The 19,777-nt window shown below is 33.2% G+C and overlaps 1 protein-coding gene across 1 annotated transcript; it reads right to left on the reverse strand.

The window, feature by feature from the left end:
• Window positions 1-298: 298 nt before the first annotated feature.
• On the reverse strand, window positions 299-6,798 carry LOC129879966 (alpha-xylosidase 1-like). The gene is made up of 3 exons (XM_055953727.1): window positions 6,453-6,798; window positions 5,084-5,772; window positions 299-2,420 (listed from the first exon to the last, which is right to left on the reverse strand). The coding sequence occupies exons 1-3, from the start codon at window positions 6,668-6,670 to the stop codon at window positions 544-546; spliced, it is 2,784 nt and encodes a 927-aa protein (XP_055809702.1). The 5' UTR covers window positions 6,671-6,798; the 3' UTR covers window positions 299-543.
• Between the last annotated feature and the right edge of the window lie 12,979 nt (window positions 6,799-19,777).

Consider the following 19,777-nt stretch of genomic DNA (forward strand, 5'->3'; position numbering starts at 1 on the left):
ATGACTAAGACTTGTTTTAGACTACAAGTGTTAAAATTTTCATGTCTTTCTTAATTTCCGTAAAACAACAACATACGCAATGTAATCCACAACAAGAGTTTGGGAGGGGTATGTATACTCAACTTTGCCCCTATTTTGTGAAAGTAGTAAAGAAGAAGTTACATTGAAAATAATGACGTAAAAAACAGTAGCAAATGTTACCCCAAAGGGAGTAATATATTGAAGTGACCTAAGACATTGAAAATGAATAAATGATCCTTCAAGACACACTTTTAAAGTCCAAGAAGCAACAATGACATTCCAAAGACTTTTACATAAACATTGCTAAAACACTTTGATTTCAATTTGTCAACAACAGAATGAAGTAAAACTCTTACAGAAACATAAACCAATAATACACTTAAATCTTTTTGCCTATTTTTATGAAAAAAAGGAAATTAAGAGCTCATTTAAAACTCAAATCTCCTTTTCTTTTCATTAAGAACCTTATAACTACTTAACTAAAGACATAGGCAATTTTATCCACACAAATATAGACTAAAGTTAAATCCCCATTTTCCAAGACATAGCAAAGTTTTTCCCAATTGGTAATTCTAGCCCTTTAATATCTAGCATCATACTCTTCTTGTGACCTCCATCTTCCAATTTGTCTGTATACTTATGCTCTTCTGTTTCAAATTCCACCTTTGAAGTATCTTCAACTTTAGTTCCATCCACAAGAATGTCAAATGCACCTCCAATTCCATTTAATCCTAACACGGTAACCTTTTCGATGTACCAACCTTTATCCAACGAGTATTTGCTTTCTTGAACTTCAGACCAAATCTTGACTGTACCATTGCTAGTTGTCGCGTAGAAATCCATGTATGTTGACTTCCCATTTCCTAGTTTCATCTCTGGGAGCTCATCATCGTCGAGGAAGAGATTTCCTTTAGCTTCCCCTTCTGATGCCCCGAGTGGGAAGGCTGCAACGATTGTAAAAGGTGTCATTCTTGCTTGTTTTGTTAACATCCCTCCGCGTTGCATTGGTATTATGGCATTTTGGTACAAATGCACGTTGACTACGTGCAATGGTGCATCAAGTGTGTGGTAATGTGGCTCTTTCGTGACAATGGCTTGTGTCATGTCGAATAAACTGTACCAAGTGCCTGGAGGAAAGAGCGCGCTGACCTTAGTTTTAGCCTTTTCTAGCACCGGAGAGACCATGACACTGCTTCCTACCAAGAATTGAGTGCTCAACTCGTAAAGCTCTGGAATGTTCGGGAAAGTGAAGAATAGTGGCCTTACAATTGGTGCCCCGGTTTTGTGTGCTTCGTAGTTCAAGGTGTAGAAATACGGTAGCAATTTGTATCTCATTCCTAAAGCATTACGCGAAGATTTAGTCACACTTTTCCATTGGTAAAGCTCTTGTCTTGGTGAGTAGTAGTTCGCGTGATCCCTTGAGAAGGGATAGAACGCACCTACTTGAATCCAACGGTTGCAGAGCTCCTCTAAAGGAGGAGCCGCGGAATAAAATCCACATATGTCTGAACCAACCATAGGAACACCAAATATACCAAAGTTCAAGACAGTAGAGATTGAATACTTCAAATCCTCCCAAGTTCCTTTGTTATCCCCTGTCCAATGTGCAGCATAATGTCCTGAACCAACAAACGTGGCACGAGACAATATGAACGGACGTTTTCCCTCTAATGCTTGAAGACCCTTGTGAGTTGCAATAGTCTCAGAGAAACCATAAATACTATGAGCATCATATTCCCTAACTCCATTATAATGAGTCGCGCTAGTAGCAATCGTTTTGTACCCTATTGGAGCTTGTATTCCGGAAGCATTTATCTTGTAAGGCGGATCATCCCACTTTGTTTTCGTTATATTCTTGCAATCCAAGCAACAAATCCAACCAGGACCAGTTCCATTAGGACATATCCTACCCTCGGGAATCGTGCACAAACCAGTGCAAAAGTTGGAAACTTCATTCATGTCAATCCAAAGTCCATCAATAGGAGCAAGTTCATGGAAACGTCGAATCTCATCACCCCACCACTCAACTGTTTTCGGGTTGAGGAAGTCAGGGAAATGAACAGCACCAGGCCAGACTTGTGCTAAAAACGGTTTCCCTTCGTATTTGATGAAGACATCATTGGCTATACCTCTTTGGTAAGCACCATAACTTTTGTTAACTCCAATTCCAGGATCATTGATGACAATGTAATGCATTCCTTCAGCATGAATTTTCTCCAAGAAAGCTCTCAACTTTGGGCCAGGGTAGTTGACAGGGTGGAGTGTGAAATCTTTTTTCCCATCCATATGATCATCATCATTCCATATAACATCAAGAGGGATTTTTGCTTTCTTGTAATTGGCAATAACATCTTCAATTACAGATAAGTTGTGGTAACCCCATCTGCATTGATGGAAACCTGTGACAATCACCAAGTACAGATTTAGAACATTGAATCTTGAATACAATTTTTTTTTGGAAACATCATAGTAGTTTACATTCTAGATTTAGTACTTATTTGCTATGTTGTTCAGACTCTCCAAAAATGTTGTCCTACCTGAGTCGGATCTTCAAAAAATGCACTACTTTTGGAGGTTCCAACACGTATCCGTCAACAATTTAAGTCTAACAACATAAGTTATCTATTATGAAAGTTGAGTTTATTTCACAACAAAAGATTCAAGTGAAAAACTCTTTCATCTTTAAATCACTTATTCAACCATGAGATGGAAACCACAAACTTTGATTATTTTTTTTTTGAAATCACAACCATGAGGTATCTGTTGAGTCCCACATTGGTTGGGTCTTGAATAATTTGTATCCTCATATAGTCTTGGAGAATCCTCACTCCTGAGCTATGTTTTGAGGCTAAGTTAGACGTAAGGTTAATTTTCTTATAATGGTATCAGACACACACGATTTATAATTTACTCGATGTTGAACCCCTATCTTATATTGTTCACGCTCCAGATGTATTTGGAAAATTTGTCTCTTTATATGGTTTTCTCTTGAGCTAATTAATAAGTTGAGTTAGGCTGTTAACTTCTACTAGCACATCTAGCACATACTTTGTTATTTTCTAGACCCCTTATAGTTAAATGTTTGAATTCTATTGGTCCTATTACAACTAATAGTTTTTGTACCATTTTCATGACAAAGAACACTCACTAGAAACTAGTTTGGCCATGATAACTAAAAATCAAGTAACATTTGTCCAACAACAACACAACAAATGAAGACACTTGCTATCCTAATTATGTCCAAAGGACAGTTGATATGCATCATTGAGATTTTTTTCAACTTGTTAGTACAACTGTTGACAGTAATGCTTCTCTAAGGTTTACATCAAATTGGGACCTTAATATAAATGTGTTATTAAAATTTTGAAATTGTGATTAAAATTAGATGTGATTGCTCAAATTTACAACTATGTAGGGAAGGTAACACCTACTATGACTACAACATCAATCAATGATCTTTATGATGGTGCTTTCTTGTAGGACAGTTGTTTTTTCTGTCAGGACCAGCTAATGGAGGACAATGTACAGTTGAAGACGATGAGGCAGAATTTTTATTAAAAAGATCAAAATATAAAAAAATAAATACACAAAACATTAAGGAAATTCAACATAAAGTATATATACAATATAAATAATTTAACAATTTATATTTTTCGGGGGGTCAATTTAAAATGTTTTAGCTTTGTTGCACAACTTTTTGTGTGGGCCCAAGAAGATATTTTTATGAGAAAAATAGAGCATGAGAGAATCAAAGATTTTTTTTAAATAGTGAAAAAGTACTTTCAACTTTTTATAAAAGGAAACTGGCACTGATGACAAAATGAGAGAACATATAATTGGACTAGTGGGACCAACTTATAAATAGCAATAAATAATTTCAATCATACTACTATTTCAAAATAATTCATCAAGCATTTTCCTGAATATACATATACCTACCACTTTACCTATTAAATATATGAACTTAGACAAAAAAACTTAATTGATAAATTTAAGGTACTAACGTGTAAAGATTAAGAAAAATTGACACGTATAATGATAATTAGCCCCCAACAAAGGTCATAAAAAGTTTAAAATATAGGAAAACATAAAAGTCCACATCATACAAGATTTTTTTCATCTACTCAATCATTTCAAAATGGCAATCGTTTTCAAGTGTTATTATAAAAATCATGATGCTTTCTTTTCCATGAAATTCCATGAGTTGTTATTAATTGGCATCCTAGGTTTCAATATACAAAATTAAAAAAAAAAGAGTTAAAAATGAAAAAAAAGAAGAAATAAAATCAATTATCCTCCTCCTAGTAAAAGAGTCACATTTAAAAGTATTTAAATGGTACAAATTCATAGTGGTAAAAGTGTTCAATGGGAAGAAGATTGAGGTTAAGCCAACTTAAAACAAGCAAGTTTTGTACATTAACAATGTATAATTTTCTTATATCGTCAAATTAAGATGATCTACGATATAAACAAATTTCTAAAATTTTAATGTATATGGAAAATTTAAAAGGTTTCAGATTCATATCATATGAAAAATATATAAAGTGGCTTCTTCCTTTTTATCAAAGTCTTGAGAGACATAATTTTCTTTTTTTTCGTTTACGCATCTTCTCAAATAAAATTTATGTCTAAACTAGCGTTTTTCCTTCTATGACCAAAAAAATTCGTTTAATAAGGCCAATCACAACATTCAAATCTCGAGAATAATGGATCCATTCCTCTATACTTCTCAACTTAAATACCTAATATCTAATTTTTTAGTCACATTTACTTGAACTTTAAATCAATAGCAACCTTCAAAATTCGAAATAATAGACATATCTATTTATTCTTTTCAATTTAAATACCGAACATCTAACATTTTAGTTAGTTCTACTTCAACTTGAATTGCACCTTCTTGCTTTTTTTCAACTTTTCAACAAGTACATATTCAAGCCCCCACCAATACAGAACTAATTTAGTTGAAACACACCAACCAAAAACTAAATACCAAAAAAGTAACACAATTAATTAATGCAATTAAATTAAAAAAATTAATGAGATAAGATAAAGAGTAACATACCAAATGACCAATAAGGCATAGGAGCAGGCCTTCCTATGAATTGAGTATATTGATCAACAACAGCAAGAGGTGTGGGCCCAGAAAAGAAGTAAAAGTCCAAAACACCCCCAATCACTTTGTATGTCAATGAATCCCCTCTATAGAACACATCCATCCCATTACTATTCATCAACAAAACTGCATGAGCATAAGCTTCACCATTCACATTTCTCAAATCCATATACATTGGATGTGATCCATACAAATCCATATTCAAATTGATTGATGATTGATCTGTTGTGTACAAAGTGTAAGGGTCATTTGGGTAAATTTTAATACCATGGGGTTGTGTATTTTCACCAAGACCATATAATGAAGCATCTTTAGGCAATTTTGTTGATATTTCAAGATATTGATCTTTAAATACCAAATTACTATATGGATCAGAATCTTCACAACTTGAATTGAAAAGGGTTTGTCCATTTGATTTTCTTTTAACAGAAAAACTAAAAGGGTCAGTTGTGTAACTGAACATTAACTCATTTCCTGAATACTCTGAGGACAAAAGTGGAAATTGGCCTTTTCTTGATTTGCCAATTGTTTGTTTAAGTGATGGAGGTGATTCTCTTGGTAATAAGTTGTAAGGAACTTCCCATCTTTGCTTATCTGCATCTGTTATGTGAATCCTCAAACGATTATCTGTCTCATGTCTAGAAGAAAAATTAACAGAATTAGCATAAAGATTCAATTTTTATCGAGAATTAACACATAAAGATTGAATTTTTAGCAGGAAAATACAAGTACAAGACATGGGTTTCTTTTTTTGTGCACTGTAGCATAAAGATGCATTTTTTTATCAAGAATTAGCTGTATAATATGAAGAATGCAAGTCCAAGATATGGGGTTCTTTTTTCCTTTTTGCTTTTTTTTTGTTTACTTACTTGACAAAGAGCTGCAAGTGAGCAATATCAGGGCACATAAAGATACCATTTTTATCAAGAATTAGCACATAAAGATTCAATATTTATCAAGAAAATGCAAGTCCAAGACATGGGGTTCTTTTTTTCTTTTTTACTTGACATAGAGCTACAACTTAGCAATATCAGGGCACATAAAGAATCCATTTTGATCAAGAATTAGCACATAAAGATTTCAATTTATCAAGAATTAACATAAAGATTCAATTTTTATCAAGAAAATGCAAGTTCAAGACATGGGGTTCTCTTTTTTTTTTTTTTTGAGCTTACTTTACATAAAGCTGCAAGTTAGCAACATCAGGGCACATAAAAAATCCATTTTTTTCAAGAATTAGCACATAAAGATTCAATTTTTATCAAGAATTAGCACACAAAAATTCAATCTTTATCAAGAAATAGCTTATAAAGCTTACTTAACATAGAGCTGCAAGTTTGGAATATCAGGTCCATAAATGTTGTTTTTCTTCTTGACTTTAAGGTAACCTATGAGGCCACCATCTGGTGACTCTTCAATGGCTATCAAACTATAGCCATTCCCAATCTTGGTTGGAGCTGTGTGGACCAAATTTACACAACCTATTATGCATATTGTCAAGACTAGCAAGAATGGAGAGGAAGAGGAAAATCTCATGGTGTTTTTTGTTATTTGCTAACTGTGGAGAAAAGAATGAAAGAAGAATGTGAAGGCTCACTATGGGCACTTGGCAAGTAACTGTTAGGGGTTTTGTGGATTTATAACAGTAGGTGGTCCTATAACAGTAGGGGGTGCTAAGATGAGTCATGAAATTTCAAGTTTAAATTATGATATTTATATATTCAAGTTTTGATGAGTAAAATTATTAGATTTTTATATATTTTGATGAAAATATCAAGTATGTCATAAAATAAGTTAGAGGTGCGTGAATTGATTCAAATAAAGTACTCTATAATCAAATATCTCTATAACAATATTATTCGGCTGCTAAAACAAAATATTATTATAGAAATATATAATATATGGAATATGATATTAGCTCACGTACTTGTTGAAAAAATTACATTTATTCAGTATCCTACTTTTTCAAAAGAGTTTTCATTATTCTGACATATTTCCTTTTGAACCAATAATCCTCCTATTCTAGCATTAAAATCTACTAACAATTTAATTTTTCTATCTTAATTAACCCAATAAACTCAATAAATTAAAATTTCAATATCCAAACCAACTACTTCTTTTTCATAATATCAATTTATTTTTATCATTATAATAAAATATTATTATAAAAAATGATCTTTATGAAGATAAAGTTTTACTGATATTATGGAAAAAAAAGTAGTAGGCAAAAGGAAAGAGGGGATTCATAGAATACATGTGATGTGAATGAAGAAGGATATAATCTCACAATTTTCTCTTGTTGCCCCATGTGACTTTGTGATGTTTCTTTGGTCCCACTTTTCTGAAAAATCTATTTTTTTCCCTTTGTTTACACTCCCATCACTGCGTTAATTGCTCAGACCAACAAAAGATCATGGTGGAGTGATAAATACTCATTTATTTTTAATTAAAATTTTTTAAATTCGAGCCTCTTTAGGTATGGAGTCATTTTTATTAAGGAATGCTTTACCTCTTAATGTCAGACTTTTCGACGCGAATTCAAATTTAGTATAGATACCAAACACTAAAAACCAAAAAGAATAAACATTGCTCAAAACAGGAATAGCATTGTATCTCTCATGCTACATGTTATCTGTCGATAAAAAACGCGTGGTGTAATAGATATAATTCATTTATTCTAAAGTGCTAGAGATATCGATTTAAGTTTGAGCCAAAAAAGAACTTTAGGAAAGCAAAATTGTTAGCACTTGGTCAGTTACCCGTAAGTCTAAATCATATTTTTTTTTTTGAAATTGTTAGATATTTTTGGAAAAATTCATCGCCAAACACATGATAAAACTTTACTAAAAAATAACTTACAAAAAATATTTGAAAATTGAGGACAAACACCAGCTAAAAATGTAAAAAATCTTGCAAAAGTGCTTTACTCTTTAACCTTTAGAAAATCTTATACTACATGAATTTAAATTAATTGACCTAATAAATCTCGAATACCATTAAACAAACCAAAAAATACTCTACCACCAAATAACTCTTTTTACACTAAAAAGAAGGAAAAAGAGAGAAAAAAATATGTGAGCACATTTTTTTCAAGTACCAATACTGAAAATGAATGGTCTTTCATGCTGTATAAAGTAAGAAATCTGTGAAGAAATGGGCAGTAGGCACCACTTTGTGTAAACATAGGGAGTTGGAATATCAATATCTTAATATAGAATTTGAGATTCTTATTTTCATGACTTTTTTACTATCTATATTTGCTTTTATTACTCGATTTGATATGTTTTACTTTAATCGAGCATCTATCGAATAGTACAATTTTTCTACTTCACAAAATAGAAATAAGATGACGTACACAATACTCTGCGGGGCAGAGCCAAGGGAATTTATCTTAATATTCTTTGTCAAAAAATTATACTGATTATATAATTAGTTTTTTTATATATATAATAAATATTAGTTTTTTTTGACTTGTTCGTGTAGTTACTTTTCATATTTTCAATCTGTTTTTACGTGAAGTTGTCCTAGAAATTCCTCTGTCATCGTAAACATAATAATTTTGGTTTCCCTAGGATTTTTTTTAATATTTAAAAAGGTGATTAACAACGGATAAAACACAATCTTGCATTAATACAACTCATGTATACAGTGGCAGACAGTAGAATAAAGTAAATAATGTGATCTACTTGATAATTTGTGCCATAACATAGATTAATCTAATCAGTCAATTGGCTGGTGATTTAATTAGTAATGCTAATTTGTTATTAATAATAGGACAACAACAACATCTAAATTCTCTATTATGAATTTTTATAATAAAATTCAAGCAACATAGGTAAAATTAAAATCTTCAAAAATATTGCCATATTTATGTCGAATCCTCCCAAATGCATAGCTCTGGGAGAATTTAATACATATCCAAAGATTTTTTTGAAAAATTCGAGTAACATAAATCATCATTCTCCTTTTTATACGTAATTCTCAATTTAATTCAAGTTTTATGATAAAAATATCAAATAACACTAAATAACACTCTGGATGAAATTAAATTGATTTTAAAATGAAAGGCGCTGATGTACATTTTAGGAAGCTAGTCGATATATTATAAATCGAAGTACAAAAAAACACATAAATGTGTTCCTTTTAGCTGCTATATGGTCCTCGTGTTTAATTGTCGAAAATGACTATAATTTGAATCTCAATAATCGAAATTTTTTCGAGGGCCAATGCAATAGTAAGATACTCTGAAACTCTGAAAATGATGAATTTGTCTATTCTTTTTTTTTTTTTGGATAGAAATGACTATAGTTTAAAAGAAATCAGTAGAAATTAACTATAAATTATGATAAAATATATCGTAACCAACGTGTTAATTTTAGTAATTCATTACTAATCTGTCATTAAGTGTAGTCACGATGGTAGTTAATTTCCAACATTTTTCCTGCAAATATAATCAATCGAGCTGTATTTCCTTCTTGTTTTTCCATTAAACAGGCAAAATAATAAAATTATGAAAATCCAATAGAGTGCAAATTAATAAACATTAATTATCAGAATCAATTTTTTTAACTCTAATATACTCAACATAAGCAAATCAAATGCTTGTAGATGGGTTTTTTCCAACTCGACCCACTAGTATAATTAGTATGATTGAGGAATCAAAATCATGAAAAATAAAATAGTGAAATCTTGATTTTTTTTTTTTAAGAATAAAGATTACTTAACCCTCCTTAAAATATGATTAATAGTATATATGACTTCTCAATTGTCACTAAATCTTGATTTTAGTCTGATATTTGAATAAGCATATTTAAGTCTTTAATTATTTGAGATGTGCTTATAACAACCCCAGTCCAACTGTTAGGTCTGCACGGATTTGTCCCTTGAATTTTAATCCAAAAAATGTCTCAATCGTTTATTCTAAAGTCATTCTTACAAGATCCTTAACTTTTTTAATTTCCCTAAGGTGTAATGTGCACCCATTCTTTGGAGGCTTGCGACTTGCATTCCATCATGGGCGCCATCACATTTTTAATCCCGCTTGTGGATATTCAAGAAAAATTACTATATAGTAATTAATTATTTCACTATTTAACTATCCGTATGTTATGTTAAGCTTGTACATCATATTATTCTAAAAATACCTCAAATATATACTTTCTAAATAAATGGATTAAAAATAAATATTTTAATTAATTGAAAGTTAAATATAATCAATTACATATCACAAGAATTAAAATAAAAATTTGGAAAAACTGTGCGACCAAAAAATGTTATTATCCTTTAAAATATTGTACCTACGATTCTTTCACATTAGCTAATCCTTTTATTTAACTTAATCCTCCTGATCAGTCTCATCTTCTTTTTAATTTATGACACGTAGTGTCGTTCATATTGAATTGATATCGAAAAACAAAGTCATATTATTTACTTAAAGAAAATGAAAGGTCTGCTTTTATTTTTATGCTTATGATTATAGACTTACAGCAACAAATTTTGAATTATTATAATTTTTGTTTTTTCCCCATTGTTTTGAAAGGATTCCCCTCATTTCTTGGGATTTATAGCCCCGATTTTTCGCAATTGCTCATGATTATATCAATATAAAAATTAGTTACGAAATTTATCATTATTTCTAAATAACCTGTAATTAGTACACTTACGATGGAGTGGTGATTCAAAGTCTTGTTGTCATGTCTAAAATTATCTCATAAGACCATTCATTAGTTCTATAAACTATAAGTGATTCTTGCTTTAATAATTAATAGATTAATTGCCATTTAACACTAATTGAGACGTGCAAGCAATTCAAAATTAAAAAGAAGAAATTTCTTTTTTTTTTCCTCTTTTGTTGCCTCTCGTGAACCCTCTTGTAGGATCTTTCATGTGTGGATAATTTGTCGAAAAAATTATCTAAAACACACAATTTATTTTATCATATTTTTTAAAATTTTCTATCATTTGAAAAAAATTATAAAAATTCCTACTATCTTCTATTCTCTGATACACCACTGTACGTGATGTATCGGTCTGATACATCACTCACGTAAACGGTGGGATATATCACTTATGTGATATATCAGGACATACGTAAAGTATCTGAAAGTGACCAAAAAGAAAAAAATTTGGATACTTTTTAAAAGAGTACGTATAGACTGTAATTGGGAAGAACCATTATGGAATTTGGCAAAATTTACTAATTTGTTTCCATAGAAAATTGGGCTAATCTTTAGCTTAAAAGGAAATTGAAGTTTGTAAATAACATAATTGTATGAGTAAAAAATCATTGTGAACACGTGATCACACAGGATGAAGACATATGACATTAGAGTATTATTGAAGAATGAGTTGAATGAAGTCTTCAAAGGTAATATAAGCCATCTTTAGAGAATCACTGGCAAGAGCAAACAATGGCATGTGTTTTAATTAAGGCTTTCATTCTTTAATTTTTTGACAATGATTTTTGCCTTTCATATATATGTGGAAAATCTTCTACTTAACCACACAATGTGGTCCATAGTTCTGTCACCACTTAAATTAAGGAAGAATGATTGATATCTGACTACCTACCTTAGTGATGAAAGTTGATTTCTTCAACTTATTCTAGGAACTAGATTCTTTAACTTAATTCGTCTCAATTAAACAAATAAGCAACGCACAATTTGAACGTAGAAAACCCTCTTACTCAATGAGTAAAAATTACGATCTCAAATTCACTAAATTCTTCATGTTTTATGATTACATCTCAATAATCAAAGGAACTAACTCTAGTACCTAACCCCAAACAATCCACCAGAATTGTTTCTAACTCCAAAACTCTCTCAAGAAGTCAAACTCACTTCTCGTTACAAGCCTCACAATTTTCACACACTAAATCAAACAAAATAGAAAACTATATGGAAACACAATCTAGACCTAAAGTCTTCCCCATCAACTTGCTTGAGTTCCCCTATTACTTGAGACAAAACTGTTTCTCTATGAGTGCAACAAGTGTGTTCAGTTTGAACACACCCTCATGCTTTTATATATAGATGTAATATTATGTCCGTCTCTTGATAGGAAATATACAAAAATCTTTTCTAGTTGAACATTGATTTCTTGTTTGACTTGAACACCTACCTTTTATAGATTTGTTATGATAAGTATATTTTTATCAAAAAATAAATTTTACCTCATTATCAAAACTTTATCGACAAGGTCTCGTCATTTAGTCAAGTGATCCACATCTTATTGGATTAATCAATTATTAATAAGATCGAATATTTTTTTTTTCAATTTTAACAATTTAAATCAAAGTCTAAAATATTTTGCACTTCGATGGAGCTAGGTGCAAGATAGTCAAAACGCGTTTTGAACGCGTAGTCAAAAAGGGAACAAAACGCGTTTTGAACGCGTAGTCAAAAAAGGAACAAAACGCGTTTTGAACGCGTAGTCAAAAATGAAGGTTCAATACGCGGATTTTACGCGTTTCTAGTTTCCTATAAATAGAAGACCTCTTGCCCTCATTTATCCCATCCCAAAAAGAGAGAGTAAGAATACAAAGAGAGTTATACACCAAGATAAATATTGTAGTCTTGAGTGTCCTCTTTAGTAATTGTTCCTTTTACAAGAGAGAAGTGTTAATTGTTGTTTTCTCCTTGTATTTGAGAACAGTGTACTCCATATTTTATAGTGAGATTCTTCTGCCCCGTGGTTTTTCCCTTCTATCAATTAGAGGGGTTTCCACGTAAAATTCTCGTGTCTAATTTATTTTCAATATTTTCATCATATCAAACTTTAGTTGTGGTGCTTCCTCACCCCAACAGTGGTATCAGAGCTCTCGGTTATTCTGTCTATTTTATGCGAAGGTACTATTTGTGAATAGTAACTTTTTATGAATAGTAAAATTTGGTGAATAGTACTATTCACGTGAATAGTAAATTTCAGTGACGGTACAGTTTGTCACGATTGTTCGCAAAATATTCAGAAATGATCTAGAAGGGTGTGAAGCAAATAACAATGTCGAGTACAACAAAGTTTGACGTTGAAAAGTTCAATGAGACTAATTTCTCATTGTGGAAAATGAAAATAAAAGCGATATTGAGAAAAGACAATTGCTTAGCTGCAATTGAAGGCAGGCCCACTGACTTTGTTGATAATAGCAAGTGGAACGACATAGGCAGCAACGCAGTTGCTGATCTACACTTGGCACTAGCTGATCAAGTGTTGTCTAGTGTAACGGAAAAGCGGACGGCGAAGGAAATATGAGATACTCTTACAGAGTTGTATGAGGCCAAGTCTTTGCATAATAAAATCTTCTTAAAAAGAAGATTGTATACTCTTCGAATGGCAAAGTCCATGTCAGTTACTGAACATATCAATACTTTGAATACTCTATTTTCACAACTTACAATAATGGGTTGCAAAATAGAGGGGACTGAACGTGCGGAACTTCTACTTCAAAGTCTGCCTGACTCGTATGATCAACTCATCATCAACCTGACGAACAATACTGACAGTCTAGTTTTCGATGAAATTGCAGCTGCTGTCTTGGAAGAAGAAAATCGGCGCAAAAATAAGGAAGACAGACAAGCAAGTTTGCAACAAGCTGAAGCTTTGATGATGGTGAGAGGAAGACCAACGGAACGTGGCCCCAGTGGGAGTCACAATCATGGCAGATCTCAATCAAGAAGTAAGAAGAATATCAAGTGCTACAACTGTGGCAAGAAAGGGCACTTCAAGAAAGATTGTCGGTTCAAGAAGAAGAGTGAATACCCTAAGCCATCAAATGCTCAAGGGAATGTTGCATGTACCTCGGATGATGGCGATATTTTATGTAGTGAGGCAATATCAAATAATGAAGGCAGAAAATGTTTCGCTGATGTCTGGATCATGGACACAGGAGCAACATGGCACATGACTTCCAGGAGAGAATGGTTCCATCAATATAATCCTATCTCAGGAGGGTCTGTGTTCATGGGAAATAATCATGCTTTGGATGTTATTGGTATTGGGTCCATCAAAATAAAGATGTATGATGGCACGGTTCGTACCATCTAGGAGGTACGACATGTAAAAGACTTGAAGAAAAATCTATTGTCTTTAGGATAACTAAATGATAATGGATGTTCGTATAAGACTCATGGTGGAGTCATGAGAATATCCAAAAGAGCGCTTGTAGTGATGAAAGCAGAAAAACTTGCTGCAAATCTATATGTGCTTAAAGATGAAACACACCAAGAAGGAGAAGCATCAACTGCGTCAGCAAGTTCATTTGAAGAATCAACGATGATGTGGCATCGTAAACTTGGCCATATGTCGGAATGAGGTTTGAAGATTCTTGCTGAGCAAAAACTTTTTGCAGGGCTCTAAAAGGTTTCGCTACCCTTTTGTGAGCATTGTGTTACCAGTAAGCAAAATAGACTGAAGTTTAGCAGTTCCTCTGCTAAAAGCAAGGAAATACTAGATCTGGTTCACTCTGATGTCTGGCAAGCACCGGTGGAGTCTCTAGGAGGAGCGAAATATTTTGTGTCATTTATCGACAATTACTCCAGGAGAAGTTGGGTGTATCCAATCAAGAGGAAGACAGATGTTTTTTCAGTTTTCAAAGAATTCAAAGCGCGGGTGGAACTTGAATCTGAGAAAAAGATCAAGTGTTTGAGGACAGATAATGGAGGAGAATACACTGGTGATGAGTTTAATAACTTCTGTAAACAAAAAGGTATTAAACAACAGTTCACGGTGGCATATACTCCACAACAAAATGGAGTAGCAGAACGGATGAACAGAACCTTATTGGATCGGATAAGAGCTATGTTAGCAACTGCAGGGTTGGAAAAACCATTCTGGGTAGAAGCAGTCAAAACCGCCTGTTATGTGATCAATCGGTTACCATCAACTGCAATTGATCTGAAAACGCCAATGGAGATGTGGACAGAAAATCAGCTGATTATTCTCGCTTACATATATTCGGAAGTCCTGCTTATGTTATGTACAACACCCAAGAAAAATCGAAGTTAGATCCAAAATCCAGAGAATGCATTTCTTAGGGTATGCTGATGGAGTCAAGGGGTATCGCTTGTGGGATCCCACAGCCCGCAAGGTGGTAATCAGCAGGGATGTTGTATTTGTTGAAAATAAGATACAAGCAAAAGAAGATAGCACTTCAAAAGAAAAATCAGAGACTACTACAGTTGAAGTTGAAGAAATAGAAGAAGTTCCAGTTTCTTCTGAAGCAGCACCAGAGCACGAAGAACAAGAGCAAGCTGAGATCGAAACTCCAGAAGTTCGACGGTCAACTAGGGAGAGAAGAGAACCAGCGTGACACTCAGATTATTCTATGGAGAGTAATATTGCATACTGTCTATTAACAGAAGATGGAGAGCCTTCAACCTTTTAAGAAGCTATGAAAGGCCAAGAATCATCTCTGTGGGTGGCAGCAATGCAAGAAAAAATTGAAGCTCTTCATAAAAATAAAACATGGGATCTTGTTCAATTACCACAAGGAAGGAAGGCCATTGGAAACAAATGGGTCTACAAGATCAAATGCAATGGTAATGATCAAGTGGAGAAGTATCGTGCAAGATTGGTGGTGAAAGGATTCGCTCAGAAAGAAGGTATAGACTTCAATGAGATATTTTCTCTGGTGGTTCGACTCACTACAATTCGAGTGGTCCTGGCGATGTGTGCTACATTTGACTTGTACTTGGAGCAGTTAGATGTCAAAACTGCATTTCTTCATGAAAAGCTTGAAGAAGAAATTTACATGCTCCAACCAGAAGGTTTTGAAGAACAGGAAAAAGAGAACTTGGTTTATAGGTTGAACAAATCTCTATACGGTCTCAAACAGGCGCCGAGATGTTGGTTTAAGAGATTTGATTCCTTCATTATAAGCCTTGGATACAACAGACATAGTTCAGATCCTTGTGTTTATTACAAGAGATTTGGTGATGAAGATTTTGTTATTTTGCTGTTGTATGTTGACGATATATTGGTAGCAGGCCCCAACAAAGATCGTCTCACAAATTTAAAGGCACAGTTGGCTAGGGAATTTGAAATGAAGGACTTGGGACCAGCAAACAAGATTCTAGGGATGCAAATTCACCGAGACAGAAATAATAGGAAGATTTGGCTTTCTCAAAAGAACTACTTGAAGAAAATCTTGAGACGCTTCAAGATGCAAGACTGTAAGTCAATTTCTACCCCACTTCCTATTAATTTTAAGTTATCCTCAAGTATGTGTCCTAGCAATAAAGCAGAGAGGATGGAGATGTCTCGAGTACCGTATGCATCAGCAGTGGGAAGTATAATGTTCGCTATGGTATGTACAAGACCTGACATTGCACAAGCAGTGGGAGTGGTTAGTCGATACATGGCTAATCCTGGTAGAGAGCATTGAAATACTGTTAAGAGGATCCTAAGATACATCAAGGGTACCTCAGATGTTACAATGTGTTATGGAGGATCAGACTTTACTGTTAAAGGTTATGTTGATTCAGATTATGCAGGTGATCTTGATAAAAGTAAGTCCACCACATGTTATGTGTTTACTCTTGCTGGAGGAGCTGTAAGCTGGGTTTCAAAACTGCAATCTATCGTGGCAACGTCTACGACGGAAGCAGAATATGTAGCAGCTACACAAGCTAGCAAAGAAGTAATATGGATGCAGATGTTACTGGAGGAGCTCGGGCACAAACAAGAGAAGATTGCTCTATTTTGTGACAGTTAGAGCGCTTTGCATCTTGCAAAGAATCCGGCATTTCATTCAAGGACAAAGCACATACGAGTTCAGTATCACTTTGTTCGTGAGAAGGTGGAAGAAGGCAGTGTGGATATTTAGAAAATTCACACTAATGACAACCTGGCAGATATGTTTACGAAGCCGATCAACAGTAACAAGTTCATATGGTGTCGATCTTCTATTGGCCTAGCAGAAACGTAACATTGCAGTAATTGGGTAGAAAGGATGGTGTGAAGACTTAATTGATTCTCAATTAAATCTTCAAGTGGGAGAATGCAAGATAGTCAAAACACGTTTTGAACGCGTAGTCAAAAAGGGAACAAAACGCGTTTTGAACGCGTAGTCAAAAAAGGAACAAAACGCGTTTTGAACGCGTAGTCAAAAATGAAGGTTCAATACGCGGATTTTACGCGTTTCTAGTTTCCTATAAATAGAAGATCTCTTGCCCTCATTTATCCCATCCCAAAAAGAGAGAGTAAGAATACAAAGAGAGTTATACACCAAGATAAATATTGTAGTCTTGAGTGTCCTCTTTAGTAATTGTTCCTTTTACAAGAGAGAAGTGTTAATTGTTGTTTTCTCCTTGTATTTGAGAACAGTGTACTCCATATTTTATAGTGAGATTCTTCTGCCCCGTGGTTTTTCCCTTCTATCAATTAGAGGGGTTTCCACGTAAAATTCTCGTGTCTAATTTATTTTCAATATTTTCATCATATCAAACTTTAGTTGTGGTGCTTCCTCACCCCAACACTAGGCTCAGGATCAGCCTCATGAAAGTTTTATATTAATTCTTGAGAAGGGTTTGCCATTCTGAAACGCATTTCAATGGAATTTTAGCCTTAGTTGATTGTGATTAAGAAACCACATATTTAGCTTTAGAAGCAAAATAAATGTTAGGATGTCATAAGAAATGTTCACATTTATCTTTTTGCAAACTCTAACGGTATATATTTTCATAAGATTAATTTAATCTTTTATTGTCTGTCTAGACATGCATTCATATATGCAAAAGATATAAAACTTTATTTAATTGTGGGATTTAGTGCCAAACTTCATGGGAAAAAAACAAAAGCAAGGACATTGTGTTTTGGTTTGTCCCTTTAAATCTTATTTCGAGGCTTCCACCCCTCATTAATGTTTTTGTCCTTGTCTAATTCTTATATAAAAAATATAAGAGACGGATTGAAAATTTTAATTTGTCGAATTCGATTTTTAAGATTATAATTATTGGACTTACTATACTTATTTTTATTGATCCTCAAATCTTATTTTTATATATTAATTTTTTTCCCCACCTACAGGCTACAAGAACAATTGTAAAGGGGAAAGTCAAATTAATTTTTGTTTATGTATAGGTTTTTTTATTCGAAGTAAGCCACTTTAAATAGGTTCATTTCTCTAATCCAAAAATACAATTAATTAAGCATAAGCTACATGAACCCCTAATAATTTACTGAAATAAATTAAATTATCGGATATTCTCAACCTACTAAGTAAAATCTGTAGAACTAAATCTAAAATTTGATTAAAGAGCGCTTCCACGAAGTAGGACCTCTTTAGCAAAATACAAGGTTTATTTTCATACTGAATCATAGTCAGTGGCAGAGTTAAGATTTTTACTAGGGAATTCAAAATTAAATCTTAAGAAGTAGACACACAAACTAACCGATGGAGGTTCGATATCTACTATATATACATAAAAAATTATTTTAATCATATATAAATAGTATAACTTTCCATCGAAGAGAGTTCGGATGAACGCCTGAACACAAGCTACATGAAATAGATTTCCGGAAGTCCACAGAAAAACTATTGCTAATTGACCGAAGTGAGAAGCAAAAATATTCTGATAAAGACGTTCCTCTTCTCATTTTATGTGTTAATCTGGATCCTTGCTTGGCTTACTTGCTTGATTGAAAGAGTAAGCCTCGAAAGTCTTTGATACTTCGATAGTAATATCTCACTGATGGCTCGAGCCCCCCCGGAAGGAGGCCTTCTTCGCCTTCCACCTAAGCTGCCCAGGAAAGGCCATTCCTTTTTCCTCCCCCCTATTTTTGTGGCTCCGCCCCTTATCATGGCACTAAAGTTACGCCTGCCACAAAAAAAATAAATACAAGTTGATGGTGTATAACATCAACAATATCCCTGCATAAAATAAGGACCACTTTTGTTCCTACTAGGCTAATATATTTTCTTGAATAGGTTTGAAGTGTGAAAGAAGCAAAATTCTTGAAAGGCTCAATTCTGAACATATATAGTGTTGTAAGCAGCTGCACTAGATGACTAATAAAAGGGACTAGTGGACAATGGGCATGCAGTATGACTGATATACTATGTATAGATCATGACAGGAGATTTTAACTGAATAATTACGATCAACTAGTTTATAAAATACGTACATAATGTATAAATTATATGTATACATTTACAACATGACAAATAAGGAAAGTAAAATTTGGTAAGAATTGGCGAGTTGGACTATGACTCATTGTTTAGCTCATCTTAACTCAATTCGTCACAATTTAAGTAACGTTTGAGCAAGTTAATAATCTGTTCATTTATTAATTTAATTTATTTTGATCTGTCTAAATTCAATTGATATGTCAACATTGATGTAACATGAGAAAATGGTCCAAATATCTCGATAAATTGGAGGACCATCATATATTAAATGTTATGAATAATAAAGTTGGTCCTAGCTACTGGTCGTGACTAAAGGACCTACTGGTCGTGACTAAAAAATGTGCCTTGCAAATTGAACATTAAGGTAGTTGGACTATCTTTAGGGTAAGATGTCCTACACTTCCCCAAGAGAAGAACGTTTGATGAAATTAGGTTTCAAGTTTTAACAATTCTTCATTGTATTCGTGTTCAATTTAGCTTCGAAAATTAAAGTTTTATTCATTATTTGAACTTAGTATGAT

Source organism: Solanum dulcamara, chromosome 2 (assembly GCF_947179165.1).
Source record: "Solanum dulcamara chromosome 2, daSolDulc1.2, whole genome shotgun sequence".
Classification (NCBI taxonomy): domain Eukaryota; kingdom Viridiplantae; phylum Streptophyta; class Magnoliopsida; order Solanales; family Solanaceae; genus Solanum; species Solanum dulcamara.

What these genes read in the sequence shown, in the direction of transcription:
- LOC129879966 (XM_055953727.1), bottom strand. Translation starts at nt 6,670, where the DNA reads ATGAGATTTTCCTCTTCCTCTCCATTCTTGCTAGTCTTGACAATATGC. An exon ending in AACTTGCAGCTCTATGTTAA is followed by an intron (nt 5,773 to 6,452) that starts GTAAGCTTTATA and finishes TTTTTCTTCTAG; the next exon opens with ACATGAGACAGATAATCGTT. An exon ending in TATGCCTTATTGGTCATTTG is followed by an intron (nt 2,421 to 5,083) that starts GTATGTTACTCT and finishes TGATTGTCACAG; the next exon opens with GTTTCCATCAATGCAGATGG.